Below are 10,680 nucleotides of genomic sequence, written 5' to 3'. Positions count from 1 at the left end.
ATAGTCAGGTCACCTAGATACATCTCATCATACCTTGAGCTTTGAACTGTGCCATTTTTGGTTTTCTGTTCAAATGAATTCATGACTGAAACTGAAACTTCCACTTACTAACATGTCTGATTTCCATTTTCTTGCCCTCTGCAGCCATCAGAGTCCTCTCACTGGACATGGATCACAGTCCTTAAAATATTAACATCTGGGATTGTTTTCCTTTTGGACTGAAAACTGAGGAGAGAACCAGAAGATGAAGAGACTGGAGCAACAAAACAGTTCAGTCAAACTGGTGTCATACCACCATGCAAAGAGAGAATTATTGAATTTTATTTTATTTTATGTTTTTTTTTTCATTTATTTTTGCATGTGTGTTGTTGCTGCCTGTGTTTAATTGAGTGTGAGACACTTGCTGCTGCCTATTTTGGCCAGGTCTCCCTTGAAAATAGGTTTTTAATGTCAATGGGATCTTCCTGGTTAAATAAAGGTTAAATAAAAACTATATTAAAATTACGCCACTGCCTACTACTACTACTACTATCAGTACTACTACTACTACTACTAATAATAATAATTATTATTATTAGTAGTAGTAGTAGTAGTATCATTATTATTGGGTGATGATGATGATTAATAAAAATATATATATTTGTTTTAAAAATTAAATGAAGAAACTTTGATATCTTTACTTATGAGTCAAGTAGTTGGCTCACAGTCAAGTAAACAGTGAGTGTCCTGTGAACATTTGCCATTCATTACTTAGTTGTGAGTCTTGTTCAGTAATAGTGTGTTGGACAGTCTCTCTGCCCCTCCCTGATCTTATCAAAATCAGTCAGAGCTGATTTTTATAGACGCAGTAGTTTTCTACTTGACCAGCAGTAGAAAACCTCCCATACTCGTGTGTGTGTGTGTGTGTGTGTGTGTGTGTGTGTGTGTGTGTGTGTGTGTGGTTTCTTTACAAACATGACCTCTGCTGTGATATGCTTTTTTTTGTCATGTTTTATTTTATTTTTTATTTATAAATCCTTTCGTTGCAAACCCTGTTACCATAGTTGAAGAGCTTTATGAGACAAGAAATGGGCCAGCTTTGCATTGCCAATAATTATTTCCTCAAAGCCCGCTGACATAATAACACTTGATTATGGTCTCTGTGAAATCAGGGGTGTGGAAATGACAGCACCCAAAAAGAGCAAACAATGAAAAAAACAAAGTAGAAAGGGCCTGAAAAGATATCAGGTGTAGTCCTAATTTTTACAACAGGCCTCTGGAAGTGGTTAAACAGTTCCTTTATTACCCACACACAACCAAATAACCTAAGTTTCAAACTCATGTTCCGCCTCTCAGACTGTAACATGAGACCAGAGGGACATGCCTCTCCTAAGACGAGAGAGAGCTCACACCACGCACTGAAGCTGTGAGAGTGACGGTCAATGAAAGGAGCACCAACACCAGCAGCACCTCTGCTCCTGTGTTACGACTGTTGTCGTAATTAACATATGTAAATTTGAGTGTGCAGGTGCTCCTCCGTGATTGGTGCATCCAGGGTGGATGGCTCGCACCGATTGGCTGAGGACCTGGAGGCAGCGGATAAGAAGAGACCGCCAGGGACTGCCATGTCATTCATCCTCCGCCCAACCCAGCCGGCAGACCGTTCACCGTGTCACTATGTTTGTTGAATGTAAGAGCATGTAGGGGTGGACCGCCTTTTTGTTTGATCAGTTTTCTCCTGTTTCTGTTAGGCAGGGAGGAAAGTGATTGTCGTTTGGTTTAGTTCTTTTGAGTAGGTAAGTTGTGTTTATTCCTGAGATAGGCTATCTTTTGTTTGTTGTTTTGGCCTTGGGTTCACCCTGAAGTTATGATATGCTCCCTCCCTTTGTTTAACTGCACTCATTGTAAATAAATCACTGTCACAAAATATTAAGTGTGTGACGTGCTGCTTGGGGTTGGACGGGGATGGATCACCCTTTATGTTGTGGTCTGGCCGCGCCTAGACGGGCCATAACACCTGTGAGTACACCTTACTGCTAAACACTGAAGCACATCACAGCTGCTGAGTCAGCGCAGTGGGTCTCACATTATTTCATGTTTGTCTCTCTGCAGCCCACACGTGAAGCAGAGACACACACGACAGCTTGTGTCACTCCCATCATCATCACAGCCGTCATAACCCTGCTGCTCGCTGCTGCTGCTGCTGCTGTGTGGTTTGTTTGGAGGAGGAAGTCCCGCAGATCTGGATCCACACCTGAAGGCTCTGATGGAAGAACTGCCAGTGATGTGGAGACGACACCTTTCACTGAGAGGAGCCCTGACAGTGGGACGTTCATCGGATAACTGAAGCCTGTGTGTGTGTGTGTGTGTGTGTGTGTTTTCTACACAAACACGACCTCTGCTGTGATGCTGTGAGTTTTATAAGACATAAATCTCAGCTTTTCTGCTAATAAACATCTGAGATTTGAATGTTTGTGTCATGTTTTCATGTCTTCCTGAGTGTCCCTTTGCCCCTTCTCCAGAAATCTGGCAATATTATTTTTAAAAAGCAAGTGAAACAAACAAATAAAGTAGCCTGCAAAAACAAAACAAAAGAAATAGTCAAATGGAAATTTGGAAAAACTGATTTAAGAAACAAACAGGGGGAGGAGACAAAGCCAGACAACAGGTTGGTGGCTATGACTTCGACAAATCAAAGGGTAAAAGAAGAAAAATATTTCCCAGCATGCCCCTCTGCCATCAAAACCTCCCATGAATGTTTTTTACTTTAAGCAATGCTGTGAATGATTGAATAAATAGCTTCATATCAATAATGAATTTTAGCTCAGCTTAAAGTTAGACTTGTTAGTTTCACAACAAACAACCGTGACTTAAACATGTTAGTCAAACTTTCACGTGTCACCTTGTACTGAAAGCCAATTCATGTACGCAGAGATGTGTCTGACGTCACTAAATCCTAAAATGTCCTACGATGAGTCACTCTTTATTTGAGACAGAGCCAAACAATGAGTGAGGGAAATACTGCTCTTGTACAGGTTTTCAAAATAGGCCACACCTCCTCCCAGGACATTGTTTAAAAGATTGGGCAGACAGTGCACATCCCAGCAATCAGTGAAATCATTTGGAAAGCAGTGAATTTTCCCATCCATGTAGTTTGTGTCAGGCACACAGGCAGTTTGTTGCCTGTCCTGGGGTTTCTTCTTGTGTCATGGATGGTTATTGTCTCTGTGGTTTTCGGCTGTGATGTTTAAAATGCTTTATTTAGCTATGATATAGGTTGAGCTGTCTCTCATTTGGGGACAGTTTGTTGAGTTATGATATTTTGTTAAGTATTTATATGAGAATTCTGTTTAACTGACATCTTTTATGGACCAGCTTAGAGCTTAACACAGTTTGTTTCCATTACACAATCTGTCCCTGTGGTTCCTGAAGGGGAAAAACAAGCATGGTTGCTAAGTATAAATCTGGCAGCATATAGTAGTCCCATAAATGTGAGAGCTCCTGCAGAGGGGTGTTTTTCTCCCACCGCAGACGTGCTCCGGTGCAGTCCTTCAAAATGCCAACTGCACATCGCTGGACACGGATGATCTAAGCAATTGCTCATTAAATGTAAGTGGACCAATTTCACATTATATACCAACACTAACAGCACTCTGTGTTTGAACAACTAGAAACTCCATCATTGTTTCCCTCCAACATAAACAGTAGATATGCAGGGAAGATAAATGATGGCAGGTATCCATACATAACTAATGGTTATGGTTGCAAGACAGAAAGCATCAACTTTGGAGCTGGTAGCTAATGAGGGAGCAGCTCCTGCTCAGCTGATCACTTCCCGCTGTCATTTGAGTTTAGATTTATTCTGGAGCTTCAATTAGAGTTTTATTCTGTTTATTTATCAACAGCACAAATACACAGTAAAATGTAGCTGAAAGTAACGGCAGCTGTATTTGTGATTGTTGCCCTGATTGATTAGCTTTGCTGGTGTCTGAGGAACAGGAAATTCAAAGAGGGCACACAAGTTTACTTTATTTTGATGCATATGCTGCTTTTTTGCAAATTTGCATTATAATATTTATTTTCGTTTTTCCTGCAGTATATGTAAATTGGTGTATTTCAGAAATAAAACTATGAAGACACTTAAAATAAATTTCCTGTGGTGGGAAACTAGTTTGTGCAACTTTTTTGTATTTACAGTTTTGAGGGATAAGCCTCTTAAATTTCTCTAACTAGAAATATATGTTAAAAAACACAAAAACGATTTTCAAATTTTTTGTAGTTTATTGCACTTTTTTGCAATTTATGTAATTACTATGCACTTAATGCATACATATTATTAAAATTTGGGCTATAATGGTTGTATTGATGTATATCAACTTGAAATGCTCCCAAAAATGGCACTACAACATGTAAAAATATAATATAAGCTCTGGCGGACTTGGTTCTATGGTAGGTCTTAAAGGGTTAAGCTCACTAATACTCGAACTATAAGTTTAATTTCCACTGCTGTCGCTTCTCTGCTTTGAAACCCTGACTTTACTTTTCATGGAGCCATCAGCTGGCTAAGAGCGCGTGTATCTGGACCAAACTAAAACAGGAAATGAAAAGGGGGTATCCAGGGTCGGAGGAGGACTAGATTTCACTCCTTTAAAAAAAAATCTGATGCTAGCAAACAAACACTTTGTTTGTGAAGCAGATATTATTTTTTAACTTATTATTTTAAGTTAATGAAAACTAATTCCTTTTCTACTGTTTTCTAGGGTCCCTGTCAGTCATGAGCCCTTATAATCGTCTTCACTATTTTGCTCTTAATGCACCGCCAGCTTTGTGCTTTTTCTGATAAATAGCCTACAATCCCCATGATGCCATTTATCAGACAATTAGCTCTTGTACATTGTAGTCTGTGGTTACTCTGGAGTGGAACTTTTAAAAAAGTTTGAATCTGAATGATTATTTAAGGAAAAAAGCGTTTAATACTGTTTGAATAAAACTATGATCATCGGGCTGGTAATAGAACAACATAGCCTAGCAACAAATGTTCTTGAAACGGTTTTGAAAATCACATCAACACCAGTTGTGTCATCCTTGTCTGCTTTCACTCCCTTTCTGCTGTTCTTCTGCAGCTGGCACGTTATCTCTGGGTGTGTCTGCCCATGGTTCATTACACAAACTGTGCTTAGGGTCCTTTCTCTGTTAACTATCCTACTCCAAGATGCCAGATTAGATACCAAGATGTCAGCTTGTGTGTGAGAGGGGGAAAATAATGACGGTGAGAAATGTGTGTGTTTGTGTGTGTGTGTGTGTGTGTGTGTGTGTGTGTGTGTGTGTGTGTGTGTGTGTCTATTCAGCCATTTCCTCAAAGCCCAAGTTAGTAGGCTCTGAAATACCAGAATGCCTGTCAGGCTTGTCACACAATCTAGCAAGTGTTTGTTTTATTAGGCTTGTAGAGGGAAAGAAGAAAGTCGTTGAGAATTTCTAACCAGGAAATTCTGACAGCCTCTCCACCAGCCTTTAAAACGCAGAGTCAGAGCTCAGAAAGCAGCACGCAGAGACTTCATCACCAATAGAGAAGTTTCCAACCTCAACTTGCTCTCAGCACTGAGATCATCCTTCCTGAGCTACGATGTCGGGTGGTGCAGTCTCCGTCTTTTTTGCTCTCTGTGTGCTTTTAGATGGCTGCTGTGGAAAACTGGCGATTCTGGGAGAGTCTGTAGAGTTAAAAGCTGATGTGAAGTGTGACGCGCAGGAATTCAGTCTGATCTACCGGCTGAGGGATGACAGTCCTCGGACTGTGGCCCAGCTGGTAAACGCCTGGGAGAAGCTGGGAGAGAGCTACAGAGAGCGGGTGGAGCAAAGATCCATGCTCAGCTTGTGGCTAACCTGTGTGAACTACAACTACGAGTTCACCTTCGCCGGGCAGCTTGTCACCACCATCCAGCTGGAGGTCCTCATCATCTCCAACAACAACCTCTCTGTGCCTGAAGGAGACACGCTCACGCTGCCGTGTTATTTCCACACTGAGGGGGACGCCGTGGAATCTCTTGTGTGGGAAAGAGACGGAGAGCTGGTGCTGAACCAGAGCCTCTCCTCCGGGGAGGTCAGACACGGCACTGGATTTGAGGGCAGAGCGTCTATGAGGTCTGACTGGTTTGTACTGGGAGACCTGTCACTGACGGTGGAGCGAGTCCAGCTGGAGGACCGAGGTGACTTCTTCTGCTGTGTTAATAAAGGCAGCAGACAGAGGGGGGAGTGGAGAGAGAGGGGCAGCCCTGCAGCTATGAGAGTGACTGTCAGTGAGAGGAGCACCATCATCAGCAGCACCTCTGCTCCTGTAAGTACACCTTACTGCTAAACACTGAAGCACATCACAGCTGCTGACTCAGCGCAGTGGGTCTCACATTATTTCATGTTTGTCTCTCTGCAGCCCACGCGTGAAGCAGAGACACACACGGCAGCTTGTGTCACTCCCATCATCATCACAGCCGTCATAACCCTGCTTCTACACAAGCACGACCTCTGCTGTGATACTCTTTCTCTATATTTTTTTAAGGGTTTTTTGTATCTCACTGCTTGTTTTAGCTTCACTTCCTTTTCCTGTAGTTCATTTGATAAGATATAAATCTTAACTTCTCTGCTAATAAATATCTAAGATTTGAACGTTTGATCATGTTTGTGTCATGTTTTCATGTCTTCCAGTGTCCCTTTGCCTCTTCTCCAGAAATCTGGCAATATTATTTTTTTAAATAGCAAAGGAACAAATAAATAAAGTAGCCTGCAAAACAAAAAGATGGAAATGTTGAAAAATGGATTTAACAAACAAACAGTCAGAGAAAGAGAGAGAAGAGAACAATGACATCAGCAGCAGCAGCACTCCCAAGAAGCCAAAGTCCTCCATGAAGTCCTGAAGCTGGACATTCTCACTGCTCTGCAGCTTTAATGAGAGCTCTCCATCACCCTGGGGCACACAGAGAGAAACCATTGGGAGGATCACAGATAAGGTCTGATGCTCTGCAGTTAACAGAGAGACCTTGGCCTGATTCTGCAGCATGACCACAAACACATCATCAGAGACACAAAGAACCACCTTCAGGAACAAGAACGTCAGTCCTCTTCTCTTTTTGTCTCTTTTACAACTCCTGGATTCTATACACAAATTACTTTTCTGCCCCACTATATGCAGACTGCCAGGAACGATAAATGCCCCCACACCCACTCACCTCACCAGTCTGAGCCATGGTCTGAATAAACCTGAGTAACATATACATGTACAATGACAATATAATGACAGTATAGGGTATCCTTTTCTATTTTATATGAATAAAGTAGCCCCTGTGGGACAAGCCTGATGAGATTTGACAAACACATTTAGTTGATGTTGGAGAAATGTGTGGTTGGAGAGCGCTGGATTGTACAGACATTTTTTCTTCATTAGTTTATAGTTGGATATACTCACCTTTAGTGAGATGGGATTTTATGACACCAGTTTGTTTGTTAAAGACAATGAAAGAAAGAAAAGGACCGAGGTTTTTCTGATGGTAACTTTTACACTTATGCGCCTCAACACTGGTCTGCCACTTTGTGCCTAAACACTTCCACTTCACAATAATCATGGAATGTGTAGGAAGGAAAGAATTTTAACAAGCTGGCTTATTCAAATGGTGGCATCCTATTATCACACTACACTTTAATTCAGCGAGCTGACCCGTTTTTCACAAAGGTTTGTAAAGGCAGACTGCATGACTGGCTGCTCGATTTTATACACCTGTTGAAGTGCATTCAAAGAATATGAGGGTCTCTGCTTCATCGACTTAGGTCTGAGACTCCATGGAGACAGACATTTAGCCCACATACTGGGATGATTTCATGTAACCAGTCTAAAAGGTTCGGCGATATGTAAAAAATTTCCAACCGACATTCTTCAGTCCAGAAAATGACGATATGCGATGTATTCGTGCATGCGACATTTTGATCGCTGGAGCAATGTAATCCTGCACGGACTGATTTGTGCATTTAGAAGAAAGTTTTGTTTGGAGTGAATATTTTGCCTTTATTTCTTGTTTATTTCAGTATTAATATAGCTAATTGTTGGATTATTAAGTTTTTTTGTTTCAGATGCGCCAAATCGCACAAAAGACTTAACATTATGTTTGAGGTTTTTTACTGTTTGCTGGAAGAGACATTTTGATTTTTAACTTATTTTTTGTTTCATTTTGTATTTGTTGTTTGGTCGAGTGTGTGAGAGAGATAAACACGGGAACGGCCTGTAAACACGGTTATAGTGGGAAAAAGAAATCACTTTCTCTTTGTTTCCCTCCCCACCGTTGTGTTTTTTTTTTTTTTTTATAAAATGTTTTTGTTTTGCATGTTATCCTCATCAGTCAACGGAAATATCAATTCTTCTGTTTCCAGTAATTTATGTTCTGGAATCGATTCTCATATTAAAATATCGATACTTTAGTACTTTGGGGTAAATTTGCAGTTTATCATTAACAGGAACACAGTGGTAAGAAACTATCATCCAGATCTCTAAATTGCAAGTAACTACTTCCTCTTCCGCCTTTCATAGTCATGTGCGAAGTACGGCTGTATAAATGTGTCGCAGCCCCTGGCATGCGCACTCTAGTGATGGGATTTCCGGATCTTTTTAGAGAACCGGATCTTTCGGCTCGGCTCACTAAAAAGAGCCGGCTCTTTTGGCTCCGAACCGGCTCTTCAGGTTGTTTTGTTGCTTTAATTAATTTATTATTAACAATAATATAAAATTATGCACAAAAGGAATTACTAATGTAAAAAAAAGTGGTTTTATTTATATATTTTTATATATAAATATATGCGGTGGCCCCTAGAGACAAAGCACGTACAAACTCTAAAACACATTTCTAGTGTTAACTGAACTTCCAAAACAGAGCTACCTAGATCACTTAAATTACACAATTGAAAGCATATGTGTATTGTTTGTGTATTTATACACAAGCACTCATATATATTCAAATCATTTTTTTAAAAATGTACATTTACCTGCTACTACCACACACCAAATCCGGTCGTTGGTACTTCCTGGCTTGTGTAGCCACTAGGTAACAAAAGCTCAACACTGCGCCGAGCATCCTGGAGCACTTCTGTTGTCTTTTGTACATGCTTCTGAGTTTTTACGTGTTTTGGAGTTTGTACGTGCTTTGTCTCTAGGGGCCACAGTAAATATACTTTTATTTATTCACTCCACATAAAATGTAATAAACAAATCATATAATGCAAAAAACAACTATTCACAGTTCAACTTTTAACTATTTAAATTTTCTGCTTTTTCCTGTTAAACAAATTTAAAGTGAAACAGCACAAAACACTGCAAAGCACAACACAGGGGCGATTCCAGGATCAGAGCTTTGGGGGTGCTGAGCACCCAGAGAGCTGCCCATCCAGGCAAGGTAAACTTTACTCGTCACGATGAGACTTCTTCCCTGTCTCTGTCAGTTCCTGCATCCTTAAATGTCTCCAGTTGTCCTGAGTTCCCTCTGACTGTCTCCTTGGTGCATTTAAACCCCTGTTCCTCCCTGTCCTCATCGGCTGTTGTCTCTGTTATCAGTCATCATAATTTTACCATCTCTGTGCAAGTCTGCAAATTTCTTTATTAAATCATATGATTCTTAAATTCATCAAGTCTCTCTGTGGCTGGGTCCTCGTCACAAAACATGACATCACTGTTTTGTACATTTTAACACAATTTAATCCCCACATTTGTGAAAGAAAAGCAAAACACTTTTTTGAAAAGTCTGTAACAAAACCATCAAATCAGATAAAGGTTATTTAAATGCTGCTAAAGAAGAATGGATTGGAATAAAAAAAAATGCATATCCTAACCTTAATTACTGCGGGAGAATAATGAATGATGCTCATAGTGAGTAAAAAGTAAACTGAGTGCATTTTTGGACAGAGATTCACTTTTAATGTGTATGTATAATACAATACAGATACATAAAAAATACACTCCAAAAATAGAAGAGTCCTTGAAATGTACAAAATATTATGAAAAAAATTGGAAAAATTGAGACACCTTGGCCTATGGTACAATGTATACAATGTATGAAAAGCTCTTTACTGCAGACACTACTATGGCTCTGCAGATTTTTTCTTTTCTTTTAACCTATGTCGCCTCACCTTGAGTTGGTAAATCTGTCTATCACATTTTGGTGGTCAAGTCTCTCAAGCATCTCTTTCTCAACTGACATCACAGCCAGGTGCTGGAGTCTGCTTTGACCCATGGTCCTTCTCAGCCAGGTATGGAGCTGATGCAAGACACTAAAAGACCTTTCACACCTACAGCTGCTAACTGGGTTTGGTAGGGCAACCTGAATAACAGTTTTCAGTGTGGGGAAGATCTGATTATCCAGAAGATTGTACAATGTTAACATATCTGGAATGGCACCAGCCTCACTCTTGAGCTTCAAAAAGTTTTTGGCAACCATGACTTCCTCTGACTGAAGTTCAATGTGGTAATGCAGTGCCAGGGCTGACAACCCAGTTTGTTTTGCAGATTCTGTACAGCAGCTTGCATATAGGGAGAACACAACTTCCAGATTGTACGAGTAAAAGTAGTTGTTTTTTTCTTTGCCAGTTTAACAGTTTCTGTTTTGCCTGTTAGTATTCCCTGCCTGTTTTCTTACCTGGTTCTGGTCCTGACCTTGTACTTTCTCCTCATGTTCT

At 40.4% G+C, this 10,680-nt stretch overlaps 1 protein-coding gene across 1 annotated transcript; it reads left to right on the top strand.

Annotated features, from left to right (window-relative positions):
• The first annotated feature begins 5,309 nt into the window (after nt 1–5,309).
• LOC102077875 (uncharacterized) lies at nt 5,310–6,760 on the top strand. Its single transcript, XM_019354742.2, has 2 exons — nt 5,310–6,310; nt 6,404–6,760. Exons 1-2 carry the CDS (start codon nt 5,603–5,605, stop codon nt 6,596–6,598), a joined length of 903 nt encoding a protein of 300 aa, XP_019210287.1. The 5' UTR covers nt 5,310–5,602; the 3' UTR covers nt 6,599–6,760.
• Nucleotides 6,761–10,680: the final 3,920 nt, after the last annotated feature.

The sequence above is a fragment of the Oreochromis niloticus genome, linkage group LG3 (genome assembly GCF_001858045.2).
Source record: "Oreochromis niloticus isolate F11D_XX linkage group LG3, O_niloticus_UMD_NMBU, whole genome shotgun sequence".
NCBI lineage: Eukaryota > Metazoa > Chordata > Actinopteri > Cichliformes > Cichlidae > Oreochromis > Oreochromis niloticus.
The sequence above is the reverse complement of the archived record's forward strand: the minus strand, read 5'-3'. Positions and strand labels throughout refer to the sequence as shown.